This window comes from Syngnathus leptorhynchus, chromosome 22 (assembly GCF_054491065.1).
Source record: "Syngnathus leptorhynchus isolate UIUO chromosome 22, UIUO_Slep, whole genome shotgun sequence".
NCBI classification, from domain to species: Eukaryota; Metazoa; Chordata; class Actinopteri; order Syngnathiformes; family Syngnathidae; genus Syngnathus; species Syngnathus leptorhynchus.
Genome location: NC_141216.1, coordinates 7,067,120 through 7,079,313, shown reverse-complemented (window position 1 = coordinate 7,079,313; position 12,194 = coordinate 7,067,120). Strand labels below are relative to the sequence as shown.

The window sequence follows — 12,194 nt, the reverse complement described above, 5'->3', positions numbered from 1 at the left end:
TTTTCAGTTACGCGGCATTATTAATAATCGCGAGATTTTGTTATTTTAGGATAATGAGACACAAGTGCCCCAAACAAATTTAATGGACTCACGTAAAACTTGCACGGGGACTTTTTAAGGCCACGGCATTCACCGGAGCTACATTCACTAGCACTTAGGGAGGCAACCATAGCACTGTGAGTTAAGTAGATGACTGCATTTGTTCATCAAGCTGCATAAATACTGAATGCTCAACTGGCTTCTTACTCAAGCGCCAGCATCAGTCAACAGACAGGCGGCTGCACAGAGTAGCTCATGCATAAAGGACCGCAAATGAGCAGCCTAGCAACTGACCGGAACATACTTTGGGTGGTCAAGCACCACAGCGTTGACATTATTGTTAGTAGTAAAGTTCAACAATGAATTGAATCGAAATGTCTTTCATTTATTCCAGCCTAGGGGAATTCTGTTTTTTCAACAAGGAATGTTGAAATATAATACTGTGTATTATTTAAATAAAAAAACACACACAACTGAAGACAATATAAAGAATTCAGTTTGCAGATCATGATGAATTTACTGCAACTACTCACTTTAGCCACGAGACGGCAGTGTAATCGAGATAATCGAGCCTTTTTTTTGGGGAAGAATTGTTCAATACCTGCCAGACTGAGACTAAAAATGTTTTCTTATAAAGTATGTCTCCCTTGCTAATGTTATTCTAATTTGAAGTCATCCTTAGTTGTTATCTACACGATGATAAAAAAAAAATCTCCCCACTTGCAAAAGCTTGTGCATGTCAAGTCTGTCTGCTTGAGGGGGAGAAAACATAGATGTCATTTCCTCAGAGGGTAAAAAGCGCACGACAAGGCGGTCCCAACACTGCCAGCTCAAATGGAAATGGACAAAAATGCCTTTGTCAGCACAGTTTGATTTATTTTCTGAAGGCAAAAAGCCTTGGCAGCATCTGAGCTCCAAGTCCGTTTCTTTGAGACTGGACAATCTTTCATCTCCTTTAACGTACTAAATCATACTGGCACACAAATCACAGTGAAGACTGCAGCAAATCAAAGTCAATTTCTTTACATGTCAAGACACACGGAAATCGAAATTTCGTTTCCATATATGTTATATTATATCCGTCCACGGACAAACAAAACATTCAAGTAAACAACACAAAGTAAAAATGAATGAATTGCAGTGCTGGGAGGAGGATGGGAAAATATGTTTGTCTTATTGATTGGGACAAAAACTGAATTTGGCTTTCATCCTTAAAAAGCTAAACAAATTGGAATTGCCTTTTTTTGCCATCTTCATTTGTGGCACGGTACCAAAACAGAAAGTCGAAATCTTGAGGTTTGTTGATTGGTTCAACAGAAAACTGCGACGCCAGCAGAAATTTGCTCAATGAAACTTGTTTTCATTTTCTCGATACAAAATGCTGGATGTCCTCCACTGTTGTTTTCATTTTCTGGGCTCTTCTTTGTTGGTTGCAAAATGTCAGCATACCGTGTTTAAAGTGGTGTTTTTAAATTTAAGTCCTACTACGATTTTTTTTTTTAAACAGCAACATTGTGCATTACGTTTGGACTTTTCATGTGAAAATATAACAACAGCAAGCAAAACTTTGAACTGCAGATTTTCAATGATGATCCATTCGTCCAATTTGAAATATTTTGCGGGACATTTTATTCCAAACTGTACGGGTACGCTATAGCTCAAGGCAACCAGGAAATCAACAGAACAAACCAATTTGTAGACACAATTGAGAGAAATCATTTCACAAATCCACAATCAAGCATTCATAGAGAAAATGCTTCATAATAAAAAAACACTTCTTTTGTTTGGCTTGTTCTTGACTAAACACTCATTTGATGATCTTTTAAAACCCCTTGTCACGCCATCCAAACAATCTCAGTCACTTTTAGGATCCATCCAACAATACAAAATGATTGAGATTTTTCTGAAATAACAGGTCAGCGTCTCACATTAAAAGGACAAACGTGTTGTTACAGGACGCTTGTTTGCATTCTTGGGGATTTTGGCCCTTCGCTTTTCTGGTTTCTCCTCCGTTTTGTTTTTGATCTGGGCCTCCCAGTCTTTTTTGACAAGCGTGTACAGCCTCATGGTAGCCTGCGCGTCATGGACCTGCAACATTTCAACCGACGCGTTACACGGCAAATACGGAATTGAGGCCAAAGCCGGATTTTTAGGAAACATGGAAAATTATATCAAACAAGTGAGGTGAATATTTTGAAATGTGCAAAAATAAAAATGATCACACAATTGAATTCACACAATTAGGTGCCGTAAAGGAGGAATCGATGACTTACCGAGGAATGTTCGCCTTGTTGGATCTTGACGTTGAGAATTTCTTTACAAAGCACTCGAAGCGCGGGTCGATTTGTCTAAAAGCGAAAGAGAGGGAAGAAAAAAAAAATAAAAAAATCAACATTCTATCTAACAATGACGACAAGATTCGTGGCTGTGCAACTGTTGTTACCTTGGCGATTTTCCTGAAGGGTTTATACTTCTGAGTGTCTCTGATTTTTTTTTTGGGGTGATCCAGTAGCAAAATCTTAAAGAGAAGACAAGATAGCATGAAAACACAGAAATGATTTTTGTCTACTCTGCACTTAATTTCATGGATACCTTGAAGTCATTGTGTATAGCGTGGCCAACCACTATTCTTCCCTGTAGGATTTCAGCAACTTCCTTCCTCACAGTCGTTACATCCTCACCTAAAATTGGGAGACAAATATTTTTTTTTTTTTAAAATGTAGAAATGTTGAGTAAATGGAGCATTTGCTAACACACCGTTCTTGATGTCCTCCGGCCGGATGCCGCTGACGGCCGTGCGGTAGTCTGTCACCTTCTCGGTGGGCTTCACAAACTTGTCATAGACGCACTTCCCAAACTGATTGACGAGGGACACGCGTGCCAAGATACTGTCCTCCCCGTCGGGACCCACGCCCACCATCTCGCAGTCGATGGCGACGGCTCTGGTGAGACTGAAGATGGAGGGGGGGGGGGGGGGGGGGGGAAAAACATCAGGGAGAGCACTGAAGCTAACACCGTGTATGTATGGATGGCTGGCTACTCACCCCTCAAAGGCTTTCTCCTTGACCAGTTTGTTCTCTGTCTCACTTTTGTAAATGCCCTGCTTCTTCCGCATGATGTCAGCCGCCTCGGCCCCCACCGTTGCTTCAATGTCATCGGGATCCACGTCGTCAAACCAAATGTCCTCCCTGCGGGAGCAAAAAATAAAAAATAAGCATATAACGTTGATATAATATTACACATTGCTGTACACGCACTCTGTGGGTTTGGACTCCTTTAGCTCGACTTTCTGCTTCTTGGCCGCTTGCTGGGCGCTTGCATCCATCTTGTTTTTTCTTTTGGCTGTCTGTTGTGTGTCCGACACAACGGGAGGTTTAGCCTTGGGGTCGACCTTTTTGTGTTTAGCTTTTTGTGCTGAAAAAGTCTTTGCGTCGGAGGTATTGTTCTGATGTGCATTTTTGGATGCTTTGTCTTTCTTTTCTTGCAGAGGGCCATTGGGTTGTTGATGTGATACCTTTGGGGCAACTGTCGTCGTCTGACTGGACTTTAGCATCTGTGGACAGCAGTGGGAGTGTTGAATATGACAACAAACTTGGTTCATTTACCATTCACATAAACTATTTTTCACTCATGTAAAACACGGTCACCACTGACAAAAAAATATTTACACGGCACGTACTCAACAAGGCTTACCTCTTGTAATGCTTTCCAGTTGGCAGAAAATTGTTTGGGATCTTTTGGAGGAATTGTGGGCTGACTTTGGGCCAAGTCTTGGACGCAGGCCTTTTTTTTTAACTTCATCCGTATCCTGTATTTCTTTTTCTTTTGCACAGAACTGTCTTTTCCGACTTCAGATGATACCTGCTTCTTTTCCTTCGACACTACTACCACTTTCATTTTAACGCTTCTTACTCACAGATTTGGTGAGTTCTCCTCCACGCGGCTACGGTCGTCTCTGCGTCATGCGTCTTTTTCTAGGACAGGCTTGTAAAATTGATTCCGTCGTGAAACATTCTTCCATAAACGCGTCAAAAGCGAGAATGTTATTTAAAATAAAATTCGTGTGGTGCGTGCACAGACGCCAATGTGCAAACTTTCCTCTAACCAATGCACCGGAACCACGCAGAAAAGCCACCTCCGTTTAGTGTAACACTCAAATATGTAGGACAGAAACACACGTTTGAGCTTTACTAAGACAAATATGCCTCCAGCGGTGGAAAGCAGATAATAGCTACTAAACGGTGTTTGTATAAAAAAAAAAATATATATATATATTTATTGTTGTTTATTTTTACAGCCATATATGAGAATAAAGATATAATTGAACATTTAATTGAGGAACAGTTTCTTCTACATTTCCAGCCGCCCCGCGTATCACACGGACACATTTGACCAGTGCAGTATTCCCCAAAACAAAGTGACGGATATGTAAAATGTGTGTTTACATTTTTCCCAACTTGGTATAATTGCGTTTTAAATGTCTGGGTTTTTTTTCTTTCTAGAATAGCTTGTACAGTTTAGTGCGTCAAGTGTCATGTTATGAGTCATCGATCTGTGCCGTTTCTGTAAAGACGAATCGAAGTCATGCTTTTAAATGAAATCCTTAGTATTGCAATTAAGCGACATTCCCGTTGTGATTTTGAATGTGTTTCAGATTATGATGGAAAGCAGCCCCTCTCCCCTGCCTGAGAGGGCCATCTATGGCTTTGTTGTATTCCTCGGCTCACAGTTTGGTTTCTGTAAGTTTGTCTCACATTTGAGTTCATCACTTGTGTTGATGTTCAGTGTGTCATGGTGTATTTATCCTGATTCCCCCTAAAGTTCTCTATTGCTTGTGGGCATACATACCGGAGGAGTGGCTTCATTCAGTCGGACTCACTTATTGGCCTCAAAAGTAAAGAGACATTTCAGTCATCAGTATACATGCTCCATATATTTTGTTTTTGCAACTTGAATTATGCCTTGTAGGTATTGGGCCCTCGCTGCACCAATCTATCTGCTGGTCGCATTAAGCGTCTCTGTAGTGTTGCTATTTGGAATCAATATGTATAATACAGCACCACTCGACTCCCTGGACAACATTACAGGTACGCAGTATTGTATTGAAGTTTTTTTCTTTTTTTCTTAATTAAACAAGACAAATGCAATAAAACATAATCTCTTATCTCATTGAATATTTTAGATGGATTTGCACAAAGCCAGAGGGGTGAAGTTGCCCAGAAGGGTCAAATACCAAGACTGAAGGATGTTCCCATCAGTGACGTCAACAAGATGTTCTATTTGTCACCTAAATTTTAACCAGCCAACCACGTGGCGGTCCCTATTAAATGACTCTTTGTTTACTTAATTAAAGGCGTTAAAGCAGCACTTTTTATGGGAGTTTTTTTTAATACAACTAGGATTGTCACAAGAACCGATACTTCCGGTACTAATTCGGGACTAACGCACAAAGAATACGTCAAAACCCTATATTTAACTTTTAACTCGCCGAGCTGTGTCGATTTTTGCCGTGAACTGAAGGGGTCAGTATACGCATGCGAGCAGCACGGAGCAGCATTTAGCGGCTGAAGAAGAAGAAGAAGAAATCTTGCGGGCTTTCATAGGAGCAATGGCTTCATCAAGTGAGAGTGGAAGTTCAACACCCCGGCTTGTTCTGAAGCCAGGTCGCTTAAAGAGTCGTGTGTGGAAATATTTTGCATTCGAGACGGATACAACCGGAGCAATTATGGATTTGAACAAGCCAACATGCAAAACATGCTTGAGAAGTGTATGCACCAAACGTGGAAGCACGTCCAACATGGCCAAACACCTTAAATACGGGCACCCCGACTTGTTCAGGGAATTCAAAGTGAGTGATTTTCCCTTTACTGTCACAGTTGTGCCACGTTACGTTATAATTACCCGAAATTCGGGCGAACAGATTCGCCATGCCACTGCTGCTCTTTTTTTTAATGTATCAAGTTTACTAAACGGTTTAAACCGTTTTAAACAAATTAGTGATTTCAAACGTGGATTTTTTTTTTTTACCGTGGTACCAAATGATTATCGAGAATCGTGGAAAATCAAATTTTGGTATCGTGACAACCACTATAAGTAACTGTACTAGTCTACTTACATGACTGTGCATTACCTAGTCGTTCCGACTGCATCCACAAGAGGGCGATAACGATATTTTCTTTACACAAGACTTGACGACGAAGCAAGTAAACAATGCTCACATCCGGAACTCGCCGCTCGTCATAACCGCTATTTGGAGCGTCTCCAGGCGTCTTGTTAGTTTGTTGACATTGCTGTATTAGCGGATGTCGAACCCTTTGCCAATGTGGTTCGCTGTCCAGGCGGAGCTCCTGGACGACGACGAGGAAGTGGACTCTCAGTGTCGGAGCTGTTTCGACTGTTACGATGACGCCAGTTTGTTCAAATTGTTCCACCTGACCCGCGCTTGCATCGAGTTCGTGGCTGACATCGTGCGGGTCCGCAATAAGAAATTCCTGCTCACTCCCCTGTCCTTAGACGCGATGATTATGATGACGCTCAACTTCTACGCCCATGGATCTTATTCTGCCGCTTTGAAGAAACGCTTCAATGTGCAGACCGACTGCGACGACATCGTATTCACCGTGTCCGAAGTGGTGGCCGGTTTGTCTGACCAGTTCATCTCGTTCCCGCAAACGCGCAGAGCCAAAATCGATATGGCTCAAATGGTGGCGGACTCCTGCGGGATCCCGGACGTGCTGGGCCTGCTGGCACCGGCTCATTTCAGGATAGCCGAAGGTGCGCTCGGATTGTACGTCAACTCTCTGGGCTATCCGTCCGTTGTATGCCAGATGATTTGCGACCTGGACGGAAACATCCTTAGCGTGGAACAATGTTGCGCTGGCGGCACGCACGAACAAGACTTGTGGGGCACCTCGTTTAGAGGACGAGAAATTGAGGAAGAACTCTACGGACAATACTGGGTCATAGGTAAGGATGCTGCTGCCTCCTATTGGACAGCTGCACCCCCTTCAATGTGTAATTATATCATACCCGGCTTTCGTCTTCTAATGCACAATTACTCGTGATTATTTCTTTACAGGAGGGGAAGGCTACGATTTAAGCAAACGCGTGCTGACCCCTGTGGCCGAACCTCGTGACGAGCCTCAAAGAAACTTCAACGCAGCCCACGCCAAGATCCACGAGGTGACACAGAAGACGCTACGCTCCCTGAAATGGCGTTTCCGATGTTTGACTCAACTGGGCTTCGAGCGGCACAGGTTAACCGACATCATAAAGGCCTGCTGTGTCTTGCACAACATTGCCAAGAAGTTTTCGGTCCCCCTGCCCCACGGAATGGACGCATTTGTGGACCCCCGGCCGAGAAATGGGCGCAGTGAGTCGGCAGGTATTAGCCCGGACGTCCTGAGAGCCCGGCAGGAACTCATCGATAATAACTTTGCTGTTTTACCTCGTCTGAAACAAGAATGACCATATTTGCTTTTGGGACATTGCTTCATTATACTTCCAACTATCAATTAAAACTATTTCATCAACTATCCTCAAATATATTTAATTGTTTTTTACAAGTGCAAAATGTTTCTAAAGATAATGTCATTGTAAATAAAATACTGATAAATATTCTATGGTCACCTGGTGTGTCATTTCACATTCTGGATAAAAATGTATCAAATAAAATCTCGAGTCAATTATACGTACAGTTAATGTCTTCTTTTATATTAGTTATAAACAAAGCACAAGTTGAATTAAATTGTGACTCGTTTTGGAGCAGTAAAACCTACAACATAGATTACCTCTGGAGTGACGTTCTGATTCAAACTGCTGTTTTGCTAAATTCCCGCAGTGCTGTGGCGTTTGTATAAATGAGATCCACATTCTGGTAGATGCTTTCATCAGTGCCTCCTTGAGACTGCAGACAGTCCATGATGCACCGGTGCAGGAAAACATACTGAGACTGGAAAGGGACCAGAATTGTTTTTTTTTTTTTTTGCATCATGGACCCGTTTTACATAAATGTTTGGCAACCGGAATAACACGAGGACCGTTACCTCAGTCTGCACCATGTGCGGCCGCCGCAGTCTCATGTTTTGTACGAAGGTGTCGATGCCAACTTCCTTGTTTCTGTCCAGCTGCTGAAGCAGAACATCTAAGGCAATAATGGTGCCCGTTCTGCCCACTCCCGCACTAAAAGAGAAATATCATTTCATGTGTCATCTATCCTAACGGGTCTTGTTATCTTTATTGCACAACGGTTCCTCTTTTTTCAGACGTGACGTGGGTGTCATGTCTATTTTTTTAAAGCATCATACCTGCAGTGAACCACAGTCGGGGTTCTGCTCCCATTTGTTTCCATGTGGCGTCTAATGAGCCCCCTGAACTGGATCAGGACATCCGTACACTGAGGGACTCCGTGGTCGGGCCAGGCAGTGAAGTGGAAATGCTTCACTGTCCTCTCTTCTGTTTTGCTTTTCTATAAAACATCCAAATCAAACGCTGGTTGGCGTAACACACACATTTTGAGAAGCTCAATCCTACACGTTTCACTCGGAATTCCCTCAAGGTCCAATTGGTTTCTTGCTGTTCAGATGCCGTGGTGATGGTCAGCCCTTGATGAAGGCAAGTCTCTCTATGTGCGGGCCAGTAATGTTCGCATTTAGTCTGAAGAAAAAAAAAAAAATTGCGTATTAGACACAATTTTGTCTAAATATCCGCTGATTAAAAAGGTGACTATTTAGCACATACCCATCTTCCTTCGGTGCAGTTGGTTACCATGACGATGGCGTTTACTCTCAGCTCCCAAATCATCCTCCAGAAGTCGCCGACCGTGGAGGGCAGAGGACCCTGAGTGGCGATGTACTCTCGGCTGCTGTTGTAACCCTGTCGAGGTAAATGGGCTTAGATGGATGGATGGATGGATGGATATACGCTCGTAAGTTCATTTGATTTGATTTATTGTTCTCTTATCAATTCATAGCACCACCTACCGGCACGTACGAGGCATTGATGTAGTCCGAGTTCCCGTTTGTAGTTTGGAGTTTCACTCGGCTCCAGTCATCTGTCCCGTTGAGAACCGAGTTAAAGCAGCGCCGTAGAGTGGAAAAAAACGTTTCACTGACTTACAAGGCAGGACGTTGGTGAAACGATTCTTTTCCATGTTTTCAGGCACCAGAGCGGCATTCTGAGTGTGCTCGAGGCCGACAACAGCCAGGCCCTGGAGTGAGAAGGTTGGAAGCTCGCTCAGGTAAAATAAAACCATTCAAAATATAGATCTATCTATCTATTTTTGGAGCACCTCATATTCCTCGCTGAAGCCTCTGTTTTTGTCCATGCTCAATTTGTAGAAGTGGTCGGGGAACTCTGCAAGAGGAACATCTCTGGAACTAGAACAGAAGGATTTGAACTTACTCTTTACGACATACGAGTAAACCGATCCCATGCATCAATATCTCAAATAAACGCCGCCGCTTAATGAAATGATCCCCACGAGCCCCTTTTGGCTTTGGTGATATCAGAGCAATATGAATGGACAGATAGGAGCGGGAGGGGCTTTGCTGTGACATCATTGCCTTTCCGTCCATGAGCTCATGTTTGATGATAAGGGTAAACCGAAATCTCTTAATCAGCTGCCTACGTTAGCATTAGCCTGAAGCTAGCAGACTAAAGGCTAAACTCTGTGGTTGTTATAAATACACAATGAGAGAATAAATAAACAACCAGAAGCCTCTTGAAAATATTTCTCTCACTGTTGCTATAAAGCAATGAAAAAATATTTGGAAAACTTTGGGTCACTCATTTCTCCAAGCACCACTGTATTGTATATTAAAATGTTTCTTAGATTTTAAACAACCTGGCCAAATTTTTGTTATGTATCTTGTAGGTTATTTGACTGCAGTTTTGTGGCCCAGAAAAAAAAAAAAAAAAATTCTTACTTGGATTTTTTAGTAGAAACTGTGCCGCTTCCAACTGATGACTTTTTCTTCCTAAAAAAAAAGCAAAGATTCGACTCACAAGCAATGAGAAGTTGTCAGTATCATGTGCAGTGCCTACCTGCTATTTGCTCGTCTTTTTGTCAAAACAAAAATGGCCAAACCCACCAGGGCCCCAAAAAGCAAGACAGAAATGACCGAGCCTGCAATAACTCCTAAATAACATTTGCAAATATATTTTAGTTTGCCAAATGGCACAAGATTGTCAGCGCACCGCAGCACATCAACTTACCACGCGGGTCAGTGGGACACTGAAAAACGTACGCTTTGGACTTCCTGGCGCTCCCCGACATCGAGGCCAGAGACACCGCGTACGTTCTCGCCGGTCGGAATCCGCCTATTTCGATATGTCGTTCTTTCATGCCTTGGACTCTGTACGTTTGTCCGCTGACGTTCACCTCCACGGCTGTCCACAAACCGTCTGGCTTATCCCAAACGATGAAAACAGAGTAGGCTGATTTCCAATACTCACACTGAGCAGTTAAATCAGGTGGAACTAAATGAGAAGTGGAAACATAAGAATGTAAAATATCCACAATTTACAGAACCAGATTAGGTTGATACTCACCGGTTGTCAGTTTGAGCTGACATTGCAAAAAGTGAGCGGAATTCTTTCGGTATTCCAGCGACACCTCGTAGGTGGCGCCCGGATAAAGGTCACGAAAGGACACGTGATGACCTTCCGGACTCACGTGAGAGGAAGACCCATTGGAGGCTGTTGCGTTTGTGAACGAACCCACGACCGTCCCTTGGATCGACGAGGTCGTGACGCGCCAGCTCACGTTGGCGCAATTTATGGCTGCAGAGAAAATAATGACAATTTATTAAAGACTGCAAGACGCGAGCAGTTGTCATTTTTCAATACCTGTAACAACAAAACCCTTGTAAGCGGTGCTGGCCAGCCCGGAGAACAAGGTAACCAGAATGAATTGATACTCGGAGCCAGGTCGCAATGGAAACCAGCGGGACGCATTTGAAGATCCGTTTGTTGCCACGGTGACGTTTTTTCCATCAATGCAAAGCAAGTAGCTCCAATTCAGCTCCGTCGTCTCCCACATCAGAGTCACACCAGTGTCAGAACGCTCGCTCACGTGGACCGTTGTCACCATTGAGGGCACTGATGACAACGAAAGACGCAGTTTGAAGTAGCATAAGCGGCCGGGATAGTCGCACACTAGCACGCTACATACCCGTGGCTTTGTCAAAGGTGAACCCGGTGCTGGTAACGTTCCCAAACACAGTCAAGAGAGTGAAGTTGTATTTCGTCCCGGCGGCGAGTGACGAGACCTCGTACGTCACCGCGGAGCCGTCGGCCTGGATGTGATTGCCGTGGTTGCCGTACATCAGGATGTACGTTGTGCTATCGCCGACTTTGTTCCAGGACAGAGTGATGCTGCTCTCGCTTTGGGTTACCGCATGCACATGTTTAACATCTTCAGGGGCTGAAAATGAGTTTAGTAGGAATGTAAACGTACTTGAACAGTAGCAGGAAGTCCAAATATTTTGCTACCTGTGACGGTGGTGAGGTTGTTCCCGCCGCTGCGGATGTTTTCAAACACAACGAAGAGCGTAAATGCGTATTCGCTGCCGCTTGCGAGTCTCGCGATTGTATGCGTGACCCGCTCCGCCTCGATTGCGCCGACGTCTTCCTCGATGTCGTTAAACGCAATAGTGTAGTTGACATTGTCCACTTTGTCCCACTGCAGAGTGATACTGCTGGAATTTCTTTGAATGGATTTGAAGCCTTTTGCATTCCGGGGTGCTACGATATAAAAATAAATGTCACATGTGACTGACTCTGAAAAAAAGAAAAGAAAAATATGACCTACCTGTGGGAGCAGAAAATACAAATCCAGTGCTGTTTGCTCCAAGGTACTCTGTGATGATCCGGAAATGATATTTCCTTCCAGCAGAGAGGAAAGCGACCACATGTGTGACATACGTCTGATACGGGGAAGGCTCCACTCTCTCCTCCTTTGCGTTGCCGTGGAGATCGTATAACAGGAAGTATGTGGAGATATCGTTCACCTTATCCCACTGAAGTGTTACACTGGTTTCGTTTTGGTCCTGCGCCGTCACGTCGGCAACATTTTCAGGAGCTAACGAGAGAAAAAGAGTTCAAGTCAGGTGAATAGGCAAAATTTCATCCGTGAGGAACAGAAGCTCATCCTT

At 43.6% G+C, this 12,194-nt stretch overlaps 4 protein-coding genes across 6 annotated transcripts; 2 read left to right on the top strand and 2 right to left on the bottom strand.

Moving 5' to 3' along the window:
- Positions 1–1,041: 1,041 nt before the first annotated feature.
- Positions 1,042–4,206, bottom strand: rexo4 (RNA exonuclease 4). Its single transcript, XM_085903078.1, has 8 exons — positions 3,733–4,206; positions 3,297–3,592; positions 3,084–3,227; positions 2,797–2,990; positions 2,632–2,720; positions 2,483–2,557; positions 2,313–2,387; positions 1,042–2,127 (listed from the first exon to the last, which is right to left on the bottom strand). The coding sequence occupies exons 1-8, from the start codon at positions 3,934–3,936 to the stop codon at positions 1,969–1,971; spliced, it is 1,236 nt and encodes a 411-aa protein (XP_085759204.1). The 5' UTR covers positions 3,937–4,206; the 3' UTR covers positions 1,042–1,968.
- A 185-nt stretch (positions 4,207–4,391) lies between these two features.
- Positions 4,392–5,406, top strand: pigp (phosphatidylinositol glycan anchor biosynthesis, class P). 2 transcript variants are annotated; one of them, XM_085903084.1, is made up of 5 exons: positions 4,392–4,474; positions 4,694–4,778; positions 4,861–4,933; positions 5,008–5,126; positions 5,222–5,406. In XM_085903084.1, the coding sequence occupies exons 2-5, from the start codon at positions 4,697–4,699 to the stop codon at positions 5,335–5,337; spliced, it is 390 nt and encodes a 129-aa protein (XP_085759210.1). In that variant the 5' UTR covers positions 4,392–4,474; positions 4,694–4,696; the 3' UTR covers positions 5,338–5,406. The 2 variants fall into 2 exon arrangements, with proteins under 2 accessions (XP_085759210.1, XP_085759209.1); XM_085903083.1 differs by lacking the exon at positions 4,392–4,474 and having other exon boundaries at positions 4,483–4,778.
- Positions 5,407–5,595: 189 nt separating this feature from the next.
- Positions 5,596–7,693, top strand: LOC147039857 (putative nuclease HARBI1). Of its 2 annotated transcripts, XM_085903074.1 has the most exons (3): positions 5,596–5,887; positions 6,378–7,005; positions 7,118–7,693. In XM_085903074.1, the coding sequence occupies exons 1-3, from the start codon at positions 5,648–5,650 to the stop codon at positions 7,504–7,506; spliced, it is 1,257 nt and encodes a 418-aa protein (XP_085759200.1). In that variant the 5' UTR covers positions 5,596–5,647; the 3' UTR covers positions 7,507–7,693. The 2 variants fall into 2 exon arrangements, with proteins under 2 accessions (XP_085759200.1, XP_085759201.1); XM_085903075.1 differs by lacking the exon at positions 5,596–5,887 and having other exon boundaries at positions 5,894–7,005; positions 7,118–7,692.
- On the bottom strand, positions 7,543–12,067 carry LOC147039856 (receptor-type tyrosine-protein phosphatase H-like; the record flags this gene model as incomplete). The annotated part of the gene is made up of 17 exons (XM_085904618.1): positions 7,543–7,990; positions 8,085–8,220; positions 8,346–8,506; positions 8,572–8,694; positions 8,779–8,913; positions 9,021–9,091; positions 9,157–9,247; positions 9,329–9,416; positions 9,966–10,016; positions 10,084–10,177; positions 10,255–10,518; positions 10,591–10,821; positions 10,888–11,139; positions 11,213–11,464; positions 11,533–11,784; positions 11,852–11,925; positions 12,051–12,067. Coding segments are annotated over 17 exons (2,433 nt in total), but the record flags the coding sequence as incomplete, so codon positions are not given.
- Between the last annotated feature and the right edge of the window lie 127 nt (positions 12,068–12,194).